This window comes from Cavia porcellus, unplaced genomic scaffold (assembly GCF_034190915.1).
Source record: "Cavia porcellus strain 051 isolate PalLab524CR breed Dunkin Hartley unplaced genomic scaffold, mCavPor4.1 scaffold_6, whole genome shotgun sequence".
NCBI lineage: Eukaryota > Metazoa > Chordata > Mammalia > Rodentia > Caviidae > Cavia > Cavia porcellus.
Window position 1 is genome coordinate 97025156 of NW_026947489.1, and position 19809 is coordinate 97044964.

At 51.2% G+C, this 19809-nt stretch overlaps 1 protein-coding gene across 5 annotated transcripts in view; it reads left to right on the forward strand.

Moving 5' to 3' along the window:
- The window catches only part of Ush1c (USH1 protein network component harmonin), a 45069-nt gene extending 31416 nt beyond the window's left edge, over window positions 1–13653 (forward strand). For 3 of the 5 annotated variants that reach the window (XM_063251779.1, XM_063251781.1, XM_063251782.1), the window contains 8 exons: window positions 2505–2624; window positions 3799–3849; window positions 6042–6083; window positions 6483–6536; window positions 6756–6855; window positions 9836–9945; window positions 11173–11228; window positions 13272–13653. In XM_063251779.1, coding sequence (XP_063107849.1) covers window positions 2505–2624; window positions 3799–3849; window positions 6042–6083; window positions 6483–6536; window positions 6756–6855; window positions 9836–9945; window positions 11173–11228; window positions 13272–13284 — 546 coding nt within the window. In that variant the 3' untranslated portion in view covers window positions 13285–13653. The remainder of the gene's footprint in view (window positions 1–2504; window positions 2625–3798; window positions 3850–6041; window positions 6084–6482; window positions 6537–6755; window positions 6856–9835; window positions 9946–11172; window positions 11229–13271) is intronic. The other 2 variants (XM_063251780.1, XM_013148128.3) reach the window with 1 other exon arrangement.
- The last annotated feature ends 6156 nt before the right edge of the window (window positions 13654–19809 follow it).

Genomic DNA, 19809 nt, shown 5'->3' on the forward strand with positions numbered 1-19809 from the left:
AATAGGAAAAGTGGGGTGGCAGGGACTTATTAAGCTCTGAAGAACAAGTGACAACTTGGTGGTGTTTCCTATGTCACAACACCATTTCCCAGGGCACCAGCCAACCACACTTGCCTGAAGTGTGGTAACTCAGAAATTTCTGGCCAACATCCAGCCACATGAAAAATGAAGCCAGAGTTCATAGAAATATCTCAATTTACTACTAAAAGACTAAGGTTTTTTTGTTTGTTTTGTTTGTTTGTTTGTTTTTTGTTTTTTTTTTTTTTTGGATGTCAAGAAACTGAATGGCGATCTTCTCAAAAAGGCCTATGTCTTATTAATTGTTCTTTATCCAAAGACTGTTTTGGAAGAGATGATCCCTGAGGAGACAAACTTTTGAACCCAGGGGAAAACAAATTATTCCTTTGCTTTCTGAGCCAGGTAGGGTACGGGGAAGATGGGGAGAGGCTAGTCAGTAGTACCTCACCAGTGGTTTTTATTGCCCTTCCCATTTGAGTTCTCTGGAGGAAGGGAGAAGTCTCTCTGCTCCCAGGAGCCAGTTTGCAGTTGGCTGGGTCACCTGGCACAGAGGGCCACGTCCTTTTCAGTAACTGGCCACCACTGACAAGGCACAGCAACTTTTCTACAGTGAGTTTGATTCTCCAGTCAGAGACTGAGCCCTGGCTTGTGCCTTTTGGGCTGAGGGGCAGAAGGGACCACACCTGAGCCTTCTAGAATTTCACCATCCAAAGGGAGAGCAGCCACCCAGGTGGGACTTTGCTGTAAAGTAGCACCAGCCGTGCTGTGGGGAGGTGTTTGTTCCAGGGGGTGGCTGAAGACACCTCAGGCCTATGAGCCGAGCCTTGAAGGATGTGACCCGTGACGATGGAAAGAAGGGTATCACAGGTGCAGAGGACATATGGGCGGCAAGAGGGACTGCAAGGAGTCAGGTTGCCTGGGCGTGAGTCATGGCTCTGCCACTCACTGGCGGGGAACTTTGGACTTGTGTCACTCCCTATGCCTGAGCTTGGGCCTCCCCATCTATAAAAGAGGACTGCTGTTATGAGAGTCAAAGAAGATAATCCAGAAACACTGAACACAAAAGCGGGGAGAGAAACCCATGAGTGCATCCTAAAGAGGAGGGAGACAGGCGCATAGGGGATGCCCGGTAGCCACTAGACATGCTTAGTAACGATCCAAGTAGGAGTAAATTTGATGAATCTGCCAGCGTGGACAGGAAGTCATCTCAGGAGACCTCAATGTAGAGTTAAAACTTCAGCTCGATCACTTTCTGTGTCCCCTCCACGCGAGTGTCTTAAGTGACATCAAAGCCACAGCTGACGCTGTCATGCAGGCCAGCATTATCTTGCTGGTGTCAGCATTCTGGCCCTTGTCCCACCTGCCCTGCCCAGTCTCTTCCTCCTCATATGCCCAGCAAGTCACCATCAGTGCTGCAACAGGTGACAACACGTCCACACAGCCCAGCCACAAACAGGGCTCAGGTGGTGGAAACAGGTACCTGTGTCAGCTTGACACTTGTGCCAGCCACACCAGCACCTGCCTGAGCGAGGTTATGAGGGCCAGATCTACCCCCAGGCACCATCTGGTATCTCTACCATACTAGTGAATCATTCATTTAGTCAGTCAACACCCATTCCCTGAGCAGATACTGTGTTGGCCATTGGGGACCCCCACTAAATGGGCAGTCAGGGTCCCTGGTCAAGACAGCCTGATGGGAAAGAAATAGAAGTTGGCAGGCAGTGACCACAGCATTGGTAGAGATGTCAGATGCACAGGGCAAACAAAACAGAAGGAGGGAGAGCATGTGCAAAGGTCCGGGACAAAACAGCACAGCATTTTAGAGGCTAAAGTCAGGCAGTGTGAGGAGGCTCCAAGCAGAAAAGGGTGAGGCTGAATAGAAAGATAGAGAAACTCACGGAGGGCTTTGGGGGTCAAGCCAAGGGCCTCATTGGTTGATAGGCACCTCTCAAAGGGTTTTGGGGGCAATCATGACTGATCAGGCCCATCTTGCTCAATATGCTCAAATGGGCTAGAGTAAAGCACACAGGTTATATTAGTTCCCCTAATGCCATCCTTGCTGTCCTCATCCTGTGGCCTCTGCACACTCTGCCCAAGCCACTGGAAACAGCAGATGCCTTGTGTCGCTATCCAGGAACTGGATTTCAGATGGAAGAGGTTGCCCTGAAAGGGAGGGGACATGAAATGGTCTTGTAAGTGAACCCTCTGAGTGACGCGGCCGATGGACCCCCAATCTAGGCTCTGGTTCAAGTGACTGATTCAGTACCCTGCTCAGTAGTTTCTGTGGCCTTGGACCACAGGGTAGGTCAGTGTGGCCAATGCCCTTCTCATCTCTGTGCTAAAGGTTGCACCCAGGACCCAGTGCAGGATAAGGAGACCAGGCAGGCTCAGCATGTGCATGGAGTGAACTTGCATGTGTGCCATGACCAGCCTTGCCCGCCCCTGCCATGACCTCACATGGGTCTCTCTTCGACTGACCCCTATAGACATTTTGCCCAAGTCCACAGCCTCCGCGGGGCCCTGGAGTGTCCACCATCTCCAAACCTGTCATGGTCCACCAGGAGTCCAACTTCATCTATAGGCCAGCTGTAAAGGCTGAGGTCCTGGTAAGCCCGGTGGGGTCACACCAGGGTGTCTCCAGAGAACCAAACCAGGACCCACCCTCCTGTGTTGTGCCGCCCCTGGAAAGGAAGAGTGTGGTCATCTTGTCACCTTCTCATTGACCATGGCATGAGTCTACGTGTGTGTAGCGGGTGGTGACCTGCCTAGAGGGATCCTATTCCTCCTTGACCTCACGGCCTGCGGCTCCACCTAAAAGTGACAATAGTAATAGCTAAGGCTTCATAGTCCAAGAACTGAGGCTGAGGTGGTCACCCAGGCAGTGCTTGGACTTATGCCTTCTTCTTTTTTCCAAGTATTGGGAATGGACCTCCGGGCCGTCACACTGAAAGCCACATTCCCAGCCCTTTGTGTTTATTTACCTTTAAAATTCTGAGACAGGGTTTTGCTAAGGCTGGGTTCAAATTTGTGACCCTCTTGCCTAAGCCTCCCAGAGTATTGGGATCAGAGGTGAGAGCCACCACACCCGGCTTGGATTTACTGCCTACTCCCGAATCATTTGCACTCTGAGCCATGCCCTTGCCCACATTGTCACCTTGCCAAACCCTTCAGAGCTTCCATTTGCCCCAGCCTCTGTCCCCTAGGCCTATGAGCCGTGGTGTGCGATGCCCTTAGGAGAGAACTGGCCCAGGCAGATACCCTGCCCTCTCTCCATTCACTTCTCCCTCCCTGGGCCAGGGAGTCCAGGGTGTGTCCTGGGGTTCATGGGGAGGTCTCCCCACCAGGCCCTTATAGTTGAAGGAGCTGGGACTGCCATCCAAGCGGGGAACAGATCTACAGCAGCACTTCTATTCCTCCTTCTAGGAAACCCTATCCAAATGTCAGGCTGAGACACCACTATACTTATTTTGAGCTTTAACTGTCCGGCAGCTCTTGGAAGGGCAAAGGTCACACCGCTGAAACAGCCTGCTCATGTGTCCCAGTCACATCCTCTTGTTCATGACAGGGTGGCATCTACTTGACTTCGAGTGGGCAACTACTGAGTTGGGAGTAGGGGTTTGGCCTGGTGTTGAGCACACGCCTAATTCAGGCCACATCTATCAGGGGAAGGACAGGGTGGCTGCAGACTGGCAGGCATGAGGTCTGGCACCAGGGGGCAGACGAGACCTGTTTTTAATGTGTGGTGGGGAATTTTTTTTTTTTTTTTTTTTTTTCTGGCAGCCGCAGGAGATGTTGAAGAGGATGGTGGTTTATCAGACAGCATTCCGACAAGTAAAATGCTAATGCTCACCTTTGTCATGTGTCTGGTCCTCCCCATCACCCATTCACTCCACTGTGCCTGATTTCTTTCTCCCTGGGAGTGCCAGCTGGTTCCGAAGCTGCTCAGTGCCATCTGCCTGACAGCCTCCGGCCACCGCAGGCCTCATACCTCTGACGGGTTGGGTGGGAGGTGTCCTAGAAAGCCAGAGGTCCTGCTGTTTGCTCTTAAGAGGTGCAGGCAGAGAGAACCCTTGGGACCATGGAGGCCAGCCCTGGAAGAGAAGGAGGTCAACTCCTGCACCTTGCCTGTCTGTCTCCTCCAGGCCTTTATCACAGTTTCACCAAATCCCACAGCTCCAGGAGGAAGTGGCCATCCAGCATCTCCACCTGCCCAGGATGCAAAAGTCCTGCTGGTGTCTGGGGTGGTGTCAAACGTGCAGCCTCCAAGCCTCACCACCTTTGGGCCGTGTGTCCAAAGCCAACCACCGCACTGCCTGTTTCACCAGTGAAAGACACCCTAAACTAGAGGGGGACATGGCAGGCAGCCCTGACTTCTTCAGCACCTCCACCTCATGGGCTGATGTGATGCGGAAGGGAAACAACAGGGGTCTATAAAAGAGGCTGCTCCCAGCCCAGGACCAGGAGTGGCGGGGGGCAGCTTGTCCTTAGAAGCACGTAGCGCTGGCACTGTTATTAAATGTGCTACGTATATTAGCTCACTCGATCTTTAAAACAACCCTGGAGGCAGTTGCTATTATCTCCCTTGCTTTATAGATGAGAAATAGGAAGACCTGGAAATGTGCCCATGGCGGTACAGCTAGTGTCACCATGCTGGATTGAAATCCAGGAGGCCGAGCTCTGCAGCCTTCTCCTAAATGCTACATTACTTGCCTCTCAGAGCTCTGCCATTGCCAAACAAGCATCCCATCCAGGAACCCAGTGGTTTGGGATAGCCCTAAACAAGGAGAGAGGTGCCTAAGGGAGGTGTCTGGGCTCCAGGCTTAGTTAGGGTCAAAGTTTGTTCGGCATGAATGTCACCTGGCTGAGCCCAGGAATGATGGGTGGAGGCCCCTCTTGAAGGGCCACCAGCTGCAATGGCTTGTGGTCTCTGCTTCACACAAGAGCTGCGCTCTGCCCCATCTTGGAGGACAGATCCCCAAGGCCAGGCCCCCATTGTCCCACTCTTTGGATGGAGCAGCCAGGGGCAGGCAGGGCCCTCTAGGATCGAGGCCCAGACCCCATCACATGAGGGTTTTTAGCGTGTGACTCGACACCACACCCCTACGTGGTTGTGGGCCCACACCTCTGCAGGGCTGAGCCGGGGGTGAAGGGTGGTGAGCAGGGGTGGCAGGCGGATACCCAGGGAGCCATCTGCTGGTATTGGTCCTTCCTCTCATGTCCGGAGCTTGGGACTGTATGCTGGGCTTCCCCTTGGCCTCCCTAAAACACTGATCTCAGGCTCTGAAGGATACTTGCTGTGACCTAGGGAACTGCATGCTGAGGCTGTCGCAGGACCCTCCTTGCCCAGCTCCCGCCTCCCCATGGGAATGCTCTGTGGCTTTGCTGTCCTCGCTCAGTCTTAGCATGCTGGCCCCATGGCTTGCAATGCCTCTCGCTCTGCCCTCTGCTACTCTGCTCACTCTGAGGAGGGCTGGTGTCCTGGCTGTGGTCCCTTCTCCCCACTGCCTTGTTTCTAAATCTTGGAGCCAGCAACCCCACAGCCCCTCCTCAAGCCAGGGCCCCAGAGCCGTGTGTCCTCCCTCCTCCCTGGACCAAGCTGGGGACCCTGAGCTGCAGATAAATAGGGCATGAGAACAGTGCCAGGCACCAGGCAGCATGGCCTCAAGCAGGGCCAGGGCAGTGGGTGGAGGGCATGGGTTCCTCCCCGGGGCCTGGCATGGCCTGGGCGGGCCCTTGGAGGAGGCGAGATAGGGCTGAGTGGCTGATCTGGAGGGCAGGGCCTGCCTGTCCAGGGTTTAGACACCAGCAGTGTCCTATAGCCACGGATGTTCACCTGCTAGACTGTGCAGGGACAGGGTTTGGCCCCTCTAAAAGTTTCTGCAGCCCTGAGCAGGGCACTGTAGCTCTTGGCACCAGCTTCCTCCCTGTGCCCTATCCCAGCCCTGCCTCCCCCTCCTCTGACCCATTCACCCTCTCCCTGACCTACAAGAACCACTGCCCTAAATCCCTCCCTTTGCTTCCAGGATTTCCGAAAATATGAGGAAGGCTTTGACCCCTACTCCATGGTAAGAAATGACTCCCTACCCCAGGAGAGAGAGACAGAGACAGAGACAGAGACAGAGACACAGAGAGACAGACAGAGACAGAGGGAGTATGTGGGGGTTACAGGGTGCTTGGTGCTGGTAAACTTTGGGCCCTAGGTAACATGGGTAACACGAGCGCCCACGACACCTCAGCTGCTCTTTCCTGGAAAGCCTCCTTCCAAATGGCCCTCAAGGGAGAAGTAAATAAGGGGGGTTGGCACTAACTACATGCCAGGATCGTGCTGTGTTTGCAAGGCTGGTGCTCACACCTACCTGAGGAGTGGATCTGGGACATGTGTGACCATAGCTCTGTGTGTGTGTCCCTTGTCCCCCAGAGCTTGGGGACACTCCCACGTCTCAGCAGACTTTTTTTCCTCCCAGTTCACTCCAGAGCAAATCATAGGAAAGGACATTCGGCTCCTGCGCATTAAGAAGGTACCAGGGCATGTGGTGGAGGGTGGGCAGCCACCATCCTTCCCTGCCCGTGGCCCTGCCACCTTGGCTTCCTGCTTCCCCTACTCCCAAGAGCCCATTTTCTCCCCAAGGGCCTCACCATCCCCTGTTCTCTGTGACCGTGTTCAGCAGCTCTTTGATGCCCAGATGCCCATAGACTGCTGTCTGCTTGATCCCTAAGACCCACTGTCCTCTAACCAGGAGGGATCCTTGGACCTGGCCGTGGAAGGCGGTGTGGACTCTCCAATTGGGAAGGTGGTCGTCTCAGCTGTGTATGAAGGGGGAGCAGCTGAGCGGCATGGTGAGTGGGGACCATCTCTGCTTGGGTTTGGGGACAGTGTGATTGCCGCACAAGTGTGTCCTCAGGGAAGCAAACAGCTGCCCGCTTGGAGTGGAGCGGCAGCTACACAGGAAACCCAGGCCAGCCAGTGTACCATCTATCCAGCCTGGCACACTGTCTAGGGGCACACCACAGTGCCAGGTCCTGTGCGTACCCTGCCAAACCAGGTGCCACACTGCCCTCCACAGGCTCCCAGGCTAGGGGCAGAAACATGCCCAGAGCATGTTTCTAACTGTACTGTGCATGAAGGACTGATGGAGAACTTAGGGACAGAGAGGCTGTGGGGACCCATGGAGGTGAGGGGGCTGAGGGAAAGCACCTTGGAAGGGCAATGCCTGAACTCAGCCTTAAAAAGTGAATCACAGCCGGGCCATGGCAGCATACACCTGTAATCCCAGCTTTGTGGGAGGGGCGGATTGGTGAGGCAGGAGAATCACCATAAATTTGAGGCCAGTCTGGGTTACATAGTGAGATCAAGACCAGCCTGAACTACATAGTGAGACCTTGTCTCAAAAAAACAGAAAAAGAGAGAGAGACAGACAGACAGACAGAGACAGACAGAGACAGAGACAGAGACAGAGACAGGAAGGAAGGAAGGAAGGAAGGAAGGAAGGAAGGAAGGAAGGAAAGGAATCAGTGCCAACCTTGTGAAAGGGAAGGAGGGTTTCACGAGAGAAGGCAGCAGCACACAGAAAGGCAGCAGAGACGCCACCCAAACCCAACCTACCCTTTGGTGACGACAGGATGCAGGGAATTAGGGATGTGTCGGTTCCAGTCTAAGCTCCTGGCAGGTAGGAGCCCATGCCTAAGTGTTTCCAGTAAACCCCAATGGAGATGTTATAATTATTCCCCCATTTTGCAGCTTAGGAAACTGAGGTACAGAGAAGTCAAAGTCCTTCTTTGAGGATCCACAGCCAATAAAAGATGGAGGTCAGACTTAATTTAGACAGATGGCCATTTGGCTTTCTTACCAGTGCAAGTACCGCTCCACCTGAGGTCCTCAGCAACCAGAAGCCCCCACGGCCCGTGTCTCTCTCGGGGATTTTTCTTTGTCCCCTTTTCAACCAAAGCAGGCTCTGCTGCTGAGTGAAGTTTTGCAGACGCTAGGCTCAGTATCTTGCTTCAAGCACTCCTCCTCTTTCCCTGTTAGACAATGTCAGAAAGTCCGCCATTGCTGATTTCTTCTGCCTGTCTGGGGGGCTCTTCAGCACCCTCAGAGGAGAAGCCCCTGGCCCTTCCCTGCCCAGGCTGGAGTGGGAATCCTGTGATCAGACCTCTGCAGCAGCCCTGGCTGGCTCACCCCCTCCCCCAGCAGGGAGTGGGGAAGAATGGAGGTGCTAGACAGTGGAGGCTTGAGGCAGGAGAGGGGTGAAGAAAGAGGCGCCCCATGGCTGGTAGCCAGGCTTCTGCTATCACCAAGGTGGGCGTGCACCTTGGGAATCCTGGCTGCAAGCCAGCTCGGCCACATGTAGTGTCCATGGCCTCAGTGCCCTCAACACCCTCTGAGTTTTCCTCTCCCCTGAAGGAGGAGCTTGTCCAGCAAGGCAGCCACCCTAGCTGACGTACCTTCCTCTGACCTTACTCCTGGGCCATCCAAGGGAAGATTGCTGCATGGCCCAGGGAGACCTCCTGTCTCCTTACCTGGCAGGGAGAGGAGGATGGCACAGGTGACTCTGCCCTCCTCACTGACAAAGCCCTAGACCAAACGCTGCCTTATTTACCTTGGTTTTGTACAAAATGAAAACATGGAAGTCACCTGCCTCAGTCCCTCTGTCCAGAGGGTACTTCTGTCTACAGTCTGGTGCCACACTTCTTTGGACATCCATATGGCTGGTGGAAGTTCCTAGGAGCACTTGTGTTTGAAGCCACCTTGGCCACCATCTTCAGTAGCACACACCACACTCCCATGGGCTTCGCACAGGCGCTAATTCAGTGTTCTTCAGACATCATGACTGAGAAATTCCTCAAAAAGGGTTTTGATATCAGAGAGGTATAGGAAACCATACACAATCTGTCCACCTAGCCACAATACGTATTAATGAACTCATGGCTCTGATAACTCCCATTTAGCTTATAACTCAATTCCTTCCCAAAATTGTTAAGATCACCAGACAGCTTATCCAGGGACACCTTTTAATACCAGTCACTTAATCAATGAATATCTAGTGAGCACCCATTTTTTTGCTACGTTATGTGAAATGCTAGAAATAAAGCAGTGAACCACTGCTCTCATGGCAATGACCATATGGTGGGAGAGACCACCTGTACCAAGTTTTTAAAATACAGTTAGGAGCACAGATTGTGTGCTACATTGGAAGAGACCAGGACACTGGGAGAGAAGATTGGAAAGAGCTGCTTTTGATCAATAGGGTCAGGGAAGCCTTCCCCGTGGAGGTGGAGGAGACATTCATACCAGACCCAGAAGAAGGGAGAAGGCGTTCCAGAAGAGTGGCCTGAAGGCTGTGGGCAGGGACAGGCTGGAGGGACCCTGAGCAGAACAGCATGCCAGGCACCAGGGAAGGGTATGGCTGCAGAACTAGCTCGAGCCTTTTTTTTTTTTTAATTGGTACCGGGGATCAAACTCACGACTGCCTGCTTGCAAGGCAGGTTCTTATGCCGCTGACCTAAATCCCCAGCCCCAGCTTGAGTTTCTTGTCAGCTTCCTGGAAATGCAGAACTGTCCCCTCTGTAGTAATCAGGGCCCATCCAGGAGCTATGGCCATGAGTTCTCATAATTGTCCCAATTCTACCGAGCCGGGGAGAGAGTGCGGGGACGGGGCAGAGAGGAAGCACCTGTGGTTGACTAGGTACAGTATTTCCTTCCTGCTCTCAGAGCCCAAGGCTGGCCTCTGCTGAGCCCACAGCGACTGTCCCTTGCAAGCCCCAGGCTGGGCACGTGATCCATGCAGCCCTGTTGGCCACTCAGCTCCATTTCCCGCAGGTGGCATCGTGAAGGGGGATGAGATCATGGCGATCAATGGCAAGATCGTAACAGACTACACTCTGGCTGAGGCGGAGGCTGCCCTGCAGAAGGCCTGGAGTCAAGGCGGGGTAAGACCAGCCCCTCCTTCCCCCATCTCCTTCCTGACTCAGCCCCTGGCCTCTGAAGCCAGGACTTGAAGTTGGATTGGGTGCCCATCCCAAGGTGGGCATCTAAGATCTGGAAAACTCCCGAGTGGCTGGCATATACTCCCATCCAACAAGTGGACTAAATTTGATCACAGTGGCACAAATGCAGACCCTGAAGACTGGTCATGGCTGTGCACTCTGTGTGCAGCATAGGAATCCAGTGCTGGGGGCATCAGAAAGCATTAACAGAAGTAGAGAGCCCAGGATGAAGGAGGGGCTGGTGGTAGCCGGCTCAGGGTGCATTAGACACTCACCTGGGTCAGGGCCACCATGAACAATCTCCCACAGGCTGTGTACTGCACAATATGAGGGAGATCATAGTGTGAATGGTGCCCACTCATGTTGTGCAATGCACAACCTGTGCAACTGTATGCAGGCAGCCGAGCCTGAGGTATTAAGTTCAGTGCCGAGGATGCTGACCAGATGGGCCTGGGACCCACATGAAGGGATGTGGAGAAGAGAAGACTTACGGGTAACACCATGACTGTCTCTGATTACCTGAAGGGCCACCCTAGAGTAGAGGGAGCAGAGGTGCTCTCTGTGATTCTGGAGGGCAGAGCTGAATTGGATAGAGGGTGGCTCTGGGGAGAGAGATTTCCATTCAGTTTTGGGAGCTGTCACATGGTACATGGGCCAGTGCTATTTTAGGTACTTTTCAGGGGATACATGCAAGCCTGGGATGGACGTTATCTGGCAAGCTAAGGATAGCAGTAATGACATTGAGGGACTCAGGTGTTAGGATCAGAAAGAGAGATCAGAATCCCTTTCTGACATGAGGCAAAATGCCACAGAACTACCTGGGGAGCATGTTAGAAAGGACCACCCCAGACTTCCAGGAACCAAGTTCAAGAGTCTCCAGCTTTTACAGATTCCCTCAGGTGGTTCTAAGGACGCTGCCTGGCCCTGGTCCACAGAGGAGCATTAGGAACTTAGGGTCACTTGAGGGCCTTACACGCCCATCCCTACAGCCTTGGGGACTGGAAATGTCCCCCAGAGCCCAGGACCCTACAGGGGGAGGAGGACTCCAGCCCTTCCTGTGTCCGCTTCCCACGGAAGCTCTGTGCTGGTGGGCACAGGAAGTGATGGAGCCTCAGGCAGAAGATCCCTCCTCCCCTAGCGTGCCCTACAGTCCATGGCTTCTCCCCACAGGACTGGATCGACCTTGTGGTTGCCGTCTGCCCCCCCAAGGAGTATGATGATGAGCTGTAAGTGTGAGGACGTCTGTCTTCTTTCTGCCCCAGCGTTCTGGTCACCTCTTCCCAGCCTCTTCCAGCCACAAGGAATGGTCCAGGCCCACTGCTGCTTGCACTCGTGGGTCCCTGAACACCCTGGGCTGGAGAAGCCCCAGAACCAATCACTGTCCCCAGATAGTGTCAGAGCCACTCCCAAGACTGTCATGAAGGGAAACCAAAGCTCAAGGTCTCAGACCAAGTACACAGTGAGCGTTGGGACAAGGACCCCTGATTTTTGATTCCCCACTCAGAACTTTATCCTTGGCACTACTGCCATGTAGAGACTTCTGTGTCCCTCTGTCACTCCTTGCAAGATCTTCTTGATGTCTGACTGTATTTGCTCATGCTGTGTCTCCGGGCAGCCGGTTACACGCTCTTGACCCCACACTGAGCTTTCAAAGGAGCCTTGGCCTGGTTCTGCTTTCTCTGTGACTGCCTGTGTCTGTCTGTGTCTCCCTCTGTCCTCCCTCTCTCCCTCCAGTCTCTCCCCAGTTGTTCCTGCCTTTCCCCTCCATCCTTCCACCTCCCTCCCCGTCTAGTCCCCCTTCCCCTCCCCTCCTTCTTGCCTCCGGGCTCTCAGTCCCTACTTTTCTTCCTTGGCATTCTGCACGCAATTGTATCTGTCTGCTGCTATCTGTCTGTCTTCCTCCACTGGAGTTTCTGTCCCTAGCTCATCACCCACCACTCACACCCTCACTATGTCACAATCACACCTGCTGGCTTCTCCTGCCCAGCAGAGTCCAACTTCCCCATCTGTCCCACTCCTGATGTTGCCACTCATGGCCGAGGCAGGACCAAAGACAGGAGGCAAGAGCAGGCAGAGGCCAGGCGGAGCTGTGCCCAGGAGTAACCAAGTCCTTTTTGTTTCCTGCTCTGCTCTGTGTATGTAGCCCTTCTCTTCCCTCCTCTGCAGCCGAAAGCCCCCAGCCGGTCCGAAAGCTCCTTGAAGCCGGTGCTCCCGTGTACAGACACGGGTTTCTCCTGCAGCTGGAGCCCACGGTGAATAGGCAGGTGGCCATAGGCCATCCGTCCATGCCACGTGTGGTAGCCACATGCTGCCCACGCTGCCGGCGGGTTCTTTGGACTGGCATCTGGCAGGAAAATGAGGCACCACCGAGTCTGGCACTGGCTTGGCATGCAGGTGTCCTGACAGCCCTGGTGAATGGGCTCGATCTCCATGGCAGCTCCCAGGAGCTGGAGAGAGCCCTGAGCTCTGTTGTTCACTGGCAGAGTTGGTACCTCAAGCCAAGCATGCTGGGCTGGGAGAGCTCACAAGAGTCCAGCCTGAATGCCACCTCCAACCCTGGCTGTTCTTGACTAAATGTGCCTCCCTTTCCCATGGGTACCACCCTGCTGGAGCAGGGCCTGTTACAAGGATTTTAAGCTGGTCCAAAGAACCAGGGGTAGTGGATTTGCATTGCTCATGTCTTGTGGTGCCCTGTCATGGCCTCAGCCCAAACTGTCCTCTGCCTTCTCCCTCTTTTGGTCAGGGCTGTATCTGTGGGACACACTCTGGGGCCCAGCCTTCGGATGTGGTTCCCTCCCTGTGCTGGGTGGCTGTAAACCTGGGTTGGATGGGACCTGAAGCCCACAAATGCCATCTGAGGCAGAGCCAAGCCTGTTACAAACTTCTCTTCCAAGTTTCCCAAAATATCAAGGCCAAAAAAAAAACATCAAGGCCTTAAGCTCCCAGGACAGTTGGCCTCCTGAGCCATGGCTCCTGGGTGGCCTTAGCGGCCCTCCTTCTTCTGTCACTTGCTCTTTTGAGGACCCCTGCTCCTCTTCCTTCCCATCCCTGTCCCCCTACCCCTACCCTCATCCCTGGAATCTTTTCTGCTTTCTCCCTGCCTCCTGTGTGCTGTGGCTATGGCTGGTGTGGAGCTGCACCAAGAGGGGCGTTACGTGGTTGGTAGTGCCCTAGCCTTCTGGGACAGGGACACCCAGTGTGGGATCTCACCCAGGAATGTGTCACCCACAAGGCCTCCCCCTTCCTTGTCTATTTCTTCTCCCCCACAGGACTTTCTTCTAAAGTCGAGGGAGAGAAAACAATTTCATCCCTAGAAAACATGAGCCCTGGACCTGCCCCTTCAACACAAAGCCTGCTGTCAATCTTGCAAGTCCTCCAGCAGGTGTTCTGAAACCCAGAGCAGAGTGGCACCCAGGAATTTCCAGCCCTGTGGCCCAGAACTACAGCTGGATAAGGAGCACCTCAGGTGCTGAAGACCTGCACAGCAGAGAGGGAGCAGCCCGACCCATGATGCTGGCCTCTTCCGCCTCATACAGGACACCGGTCTCTCTCTTCTTTCCACCATCCATCCCTCTAACTGGTCTCCTGCTGTGATTACTGCCACACACCACACTCCAAGCTCACTGATGAAATAAACAGGTTTCTTTTCCAGCCTAGGGGGGTGAATGCAAGGATGTGCGATAAAAAAAATTTCAAGGTTTTGGCTGTTGTCCAAGGATGAGCTGCAGATCCCAGCTCTGTGACCCGGGTTTGATGTGAGGAGGTGATGAAAAGGACCCGGGCTGGCTTAGAGTGGAGCTCAGGCAGCAGCAAACCGACTGAGTGGGGCTTCGGGGTGTTCTTATCAGAGAGAGGCCAGGAGGCAGGAAGCCCTAGAGGGCCACCTCTCATTGTGAAGTCCCTTGGCCTCTCAAGGATGGCATGACTGTAGCTACCCTTCTGGGGTTACCAAGACAGGGTGGGAGAGAGGTTTAGGGGGTCCACCCTCTCCATGAGACACCTCAAACAGAACCGCATAGAGGGAGAAAGGGGTGGGAGCAGGAGTGTCACCCCAAGGTCCCGAGCGGGGCAAGTCAGGGCCTCCTGGTTACAGGGACCGAAGATTCTAGCTCCATGGGAAAATGAGGTGGCAAATCCCATGCATATCTCAGCCACCTCATGCAAAGCCAGGATAAGCAAGCATGAATTACCTGAGAGTTGGGAATGGAAGATGGTTTTGATTTAACATGTCCTGGAGATCCAGCTCTTGTGGTGGTAGCCTCATGGCCTCTTAGCATCTTCAACCACCCTCCTATCCCTGTCACTGGCTCCCTGGGCTTCTGCAGAGCTCAGTTTGGATGTGCTGTCAAAGTCATTGCCTAGCAGGGCATGGTGGCATGTGGCTGTAACTCTATCCCTATGAGGCAGGAGGACTGCAAGTTCAAGGCTAGCATGGGTCACTTAGCAAGACCCAGTCTTAAACTAAAAATAAAAAGGGCTGTATGTAGCTCCTTGTGAAGCTCTGGGTTCAGATCCTAGTACCACAGTCATCGTCATCATCAGTGCCTATCCTAGGTGACCCTAAGCTGTGCTTCCACTACCACCTGGCTCCGTTCAGTTGGCCTAACTCACCTGGAACCAATTCCAAGTCCACCTGCCTGTGGCTGCAGGATAGGTATGTCATCAAGGAAATCAGTTCCCTTTAGATGTTGTCCCTGTTGATGCAAAGTACACAGCAGATTAACTGGCATTAATCAGGTAAGAAGCAGAATGATCAGCCAAGCATGGTGGTGTAGTCCTAGAATCTCAGAACTCTGAGAGGCTGAAGCAGGAGGGTCAAAAGTGCAAGCCCAGGCCAGGCAGGCAGTTTAGCAACTTAGTGAGACACTGTCTTGGAAAAAAAAAGGCTAGGGATGTAGCTCTCAGTGTGAAGGCTCCAGGTTCAATCACTGTTGAGAGACAAAGAAAGAGAGATTCAGAAAATCTGTGTAAAGTTGAGGGACCTTAGTCCATTGCTGACCAACTTTGGGGGCCATGGGAGGTATGGCTGAGGCTGGGGTACACAGAAGGACTGAGTCAGACAAAGGGATCACATCAGGGACCAAGACTGAGTGCTTAGGACTGAACATACCCAGCCAGCTTGTGGTCCCTATGTCACCTGTCCCTCATCATGCAAGGTGGACCCATCGCTTCCATCCCCACGCTCTAACCTGTCCTCTACAGCCGCTAACACCTCATCAAATCCAGCCACCAATGACCTTTGTTGTCACCATTCAAATGTCCCCAGATGAGGAACCCCCACCTCTAGATACTGAGGCCAAGGAGGAAATGATTGATGAGGAGCCCTTTTAACCACACCCCACAGTAGAAACACAACCCGAAAAGGCTGGGAACTTGAGGATCTCTTGGACTCTGAGCTCTTAGTATTCTGTGCCTCTCATTGAAGTCGCTTCCCACAGTGTCCCCAGGGTCATAGAGCTGGCAGCTTTGAGCCTCTCACCTCTGCCTCTGGTAGTCGGGGTGAAAGTGTATGGCCTCCGCTTCTGAGATGCTCCCCGCGGGCGGGCCTCTGTGGGCTGGGAAGCTTGTTCCCACCAAGCCCCAGACGAATTCTCAAGTCTCAGCTTTGGATAAGAATCTCTTTCCTGAGCCGAGAGCCTTGTTTTCTCCTGCCCCGTGGTGACACTTCCCTGCTCCCCGGGGCCCAGGCTGGCCCAGCTTCTGTGAGAACTGGAAAGGGAAGGCATGGACCCCTGAAGAGGGCAGGTGGGGAGGGCAGAGGGCCGCAGCTGTCCTTCTGGGGACGGGGGTGTGCAGCTGGAGCCTCCCCCTCGTTGCTGCTGGCCTACATAGCAATGATTGCTACCAGCTACTGAGGGTCCGTGACTTTGGATGATTCCACTGTGAGGTTTTGATTTTACAATGGCGCAAAGGCAACAGACAGTCATCAGAAACTTCACTTCAAATTCTTAGCTTTGATCATCTCCTGTGTGTATACTGTGTGGCTGAGCTATGCTGATTGGTAGGTAGATGTCTTATATGCATTTTTAGCTTGTAATATTTCCAACTCATGACGGTGCAATACTATGCATCTGGAATGTCCCTCCCAGACATGTGTGATAAGGCTGAGTGCCCGGCTTGGTGCTGTTAGAAGATGGTGGAAAGTTTAAGAAATGGGGCCCAGAGGGAGGCATTAGGTCTATGGGGGTGTTGCTTGAAGGAGACTGTGGATCCTTTCTTCTCTTGTTGGCTTCTGGCCATGAAGTGAGGGCCCTTCCACTACGTGCTCCCACTGTGACATGATGCCTTACCACAGGCTCAAGAGCAATGTACCCACCAGTCATGGAAACCTCCAACACAGCCAGCCAGAGTGTAACCTTCCTACTTTTAAGTTGTTTATCTCTGGTATTTTGTTACAGTAATGGAAAGTTAGCTAACATCATGGGTTTAGCAAGACCATAGGTATCTAACACAAAATTGTTTGCCATAACCTAAGCTTGGTATAATTTAAGTTTTATCTTCAAAGATTTACATTTTGAAACATAGCACAGATAAGTTAATTTTCACCTTGAAGACACCTGTTTAAGTCACTTAAATGAGCAGTCAAATTCACCAAAAATGCTAAATCTACGAGCCACTTTTCATCTTAAGTTCTGGCATGAATTTTCCTTTTGAGTCCATAAATAACTTGATTTCATCTCTCAAATCATAAAATCTTTTCAACATTTTACCCCAGTTCAGCTGGCTTACTTCAGAAAAGTAAATGATATCCCCATAATCAGTTCCCATACTTTTAAGGAACTGCTGGGATTGATGATTCAGTCAGTTAGACCCTATGAAATTTATAGCTTTGATGCTACTTTGCGTGACATTATCCATTTTAAAAGCTTTTGCACATTACATTTTCTTGATGTATTATGCAGCACTATTTCATCAAATGTGAATTTCTAACAGTAATTGCATCATCTTCTATTAGTGAGATATATATATATATACATATATCCCTCCTGCTTTTTAACCAACCATCATTAGTATAGCATTAAAAGCTAGACCAGAGAAGTTTTGTGACAAAAGTTAAAGAAAACTGCTTTAATGTGATTTTCACTGCTTCCTGAGGTTCATGCCACTTAGTTGTGTCTAATGGCACAAAAAAAGCCACTTGTGATGGTTTCTATCTAGATGTCCCCCCGCCCCCAAAGCCTCATGTGCTCATAGATGGGGCTTTGGGAAGCTAACTGGATTACAGGGGCAATTAGGAGGCGGGGTCTGGTTGCAAAAACAGGTCCCGGTTCCGTGACCCGGAAGTATTCATATCCCTTTCTGGCTCTTCCCTTGACTCTCACTGCTTCCTGGCTGCCATGACGGGAGCAGCTTTCCTCCTCTGCCATTCTGCCTTGGAGGCAGCCAACTGGAGTGAAACCTCAAAAAAATGTAAGCCCAAGTAAACTTCTCCTCTTTTAGATTGCAGATATTGGTTATAGTGACGGCTCAAAGATCAAGACACTATTTCTTTTGGGACATTGTATTCATTATCAATATCTATAATGAAAATGACAAGTTAAGCCAGTCCTTAGCATCAATACTTGAATATATTACCAAAATGTAAAATTGGAAACTAACAGCTTTACTCTCCAAATCTCTTTTCATAGATTTTCCTGTTTCTTCAATTCCCTAGCTGTAGTCTGGTGAGACAAACTGATATTAGAAAAAATCATTTTTTTATTCAGACAAATTATATATCTCATGCTTTATATACATTGCTTAGTAAAGTTATCTTCGATGAATGATTTTGATCCTCTAGCTAGCTTGTATGATAGGAGACTTTTCTAAAAATGTGTTGAGATTATAAGCTTTTTCAATTCATAGGTATTTTGTCTTTACCAAACATTCCTTGAAAGCCATCAGATTTAGCAGCATATTTTTGCATAAAAAATCTTTTCAGATTACAGTATTTGAGAACTGATACAATTTTCATACAAATTAAGCATAGTGCCTTTTTATTTGTCTTGACAAAAAAAGTTCTCATCTGTCCATTTTCACTGAATACTCCTCTATCATCCACGATTTTTCTCTTTTGGGGTTCTGTTTTATTTCAAGATGACACTGAAGCCATGCTGAGATTTTTAAAAATTCATAGATAAGCAAAAACTTATTTTTCTAGTATCAATGATGTTGCGTATATAATTATAATATCAAAAGGAAAAACTATTGGATGCATTTCTGTACTTTCTATGTACCACAGCTGATAAAAAAGCTATTTTAAACCATTAAATTATTTTAGCAAATAACACAAGCCTGAGTTTAATAATTAAATAAGAAAACTTGTGTGACTACTTAGTAACAACAAATGTCCGTCTTCACAGACACACACACGTCGGAACACTGAGATGCTGTTATCAGGAATCACTGCAGTTCATTCACCTTCCTGTCCAAGCACACGTGTTGCCCTGTACACTTGAGTCTCCATTTGACCAGCTGGTTGGTACAGGAGGCTGAGCCAACACTGCACCAAGCGTTTCCCTACACAGCACTGTGTCATCATGAAGAACATCACTACAAATCACTTCATAATGTTAAAAGTTCACAATCTCTCCAGACCACATTACCAGCTGTGCGGGATCTCTCTGGCCACGAGCTGAGGCTGATCACACCAAGCAGCTAACACCATGGTATGCTAAGGAGCATCTCTGCCAGGTGTCTGTCACCAAGCTCTGGGCTGTGCTCCAAATGCATAGTGACTTTATTAATCCTGGCCATGAACCCTAGGAGGGAGACAATACCATTATTTTCACCGGAGAAACTGAGGCACTTAGGCATTCATTAACAAACCTGTGCTTAAAGAGTGGCACAGCTGGGATTTAGACCGAGATAGGTGGCTCTGGAGGTCTGTACTATTAACCACTGTACCATCCGGCTTCAAGTAGATGAGAATGAAGTGACATCCAGAATTGAACTTCAGAAACACCAGGAAAACCTCCACCCAGAAACTAATTGTCCTACTTCTCCTTTCAGTTTCGTTGTGTTTTCCCCTTTGTCCAGTGAGCCAGCCAAAGCCTGAGGCAGATCCTGTCTCTGCCCTGCTTGAAACTCTTTCATGTTTCCCTTGCTATCCTCATGACAATGTCCAGCCTCCTACTTGTCATTTAGAGCCCTACATCATCTGGCCCTTGACCTCTTCTCCAGGCTGTCTCTTGCAATCACTTCCTGTGCTTTGGGGCCATAGAGCTCTTCTGTTTCACCTCCACTGTCTCTGCCTCCTCAAGGCCTCTATGTGCCTTTCAAGGCCCAGGACTATAGTACAAAGGGAGCCCTGGGCCTGGCGCTGACTGAGAACTCAGCGGGTATGAGCCTGCTGCTCCCTCCGGACATGGGGTCACTGGTTGCAAGTGACAGAAACTCAGCTCAAAAAGACTTTTCAAGTGAAAAGTTCAGGAATATTTTTTGATGTCAGGTTTGCTGGATCCAAATGCTGAAGACTTGACATCAGGACTCTAAGCGTCTGTATGAGTCAGGATTTGCCAAAGAAGTAGGAGCAATTATATTTGTATGCATGTATGGAGACAGAAAGAGTATTCTTTTGTTTTAGTTTTAAAGGAATTAACTCACACAATCATGGGGCTAACAAGTCCAAAATCTTTAAGGCAGGCCAGCAGGAACCAGGGAAGATCTGATATTTTAGCTCAAAGACAGTGTTTGGCAGAATGACCTCTTTTTCTGGGGACATCAGTCATTTTTTCAATTAAGGCTAATTGGATGAGGTTCACCTCCATTATGGAAGTGAATTAATCAACACCTACTGATTTAGATGTTAATCTCCTCTAAAAAATG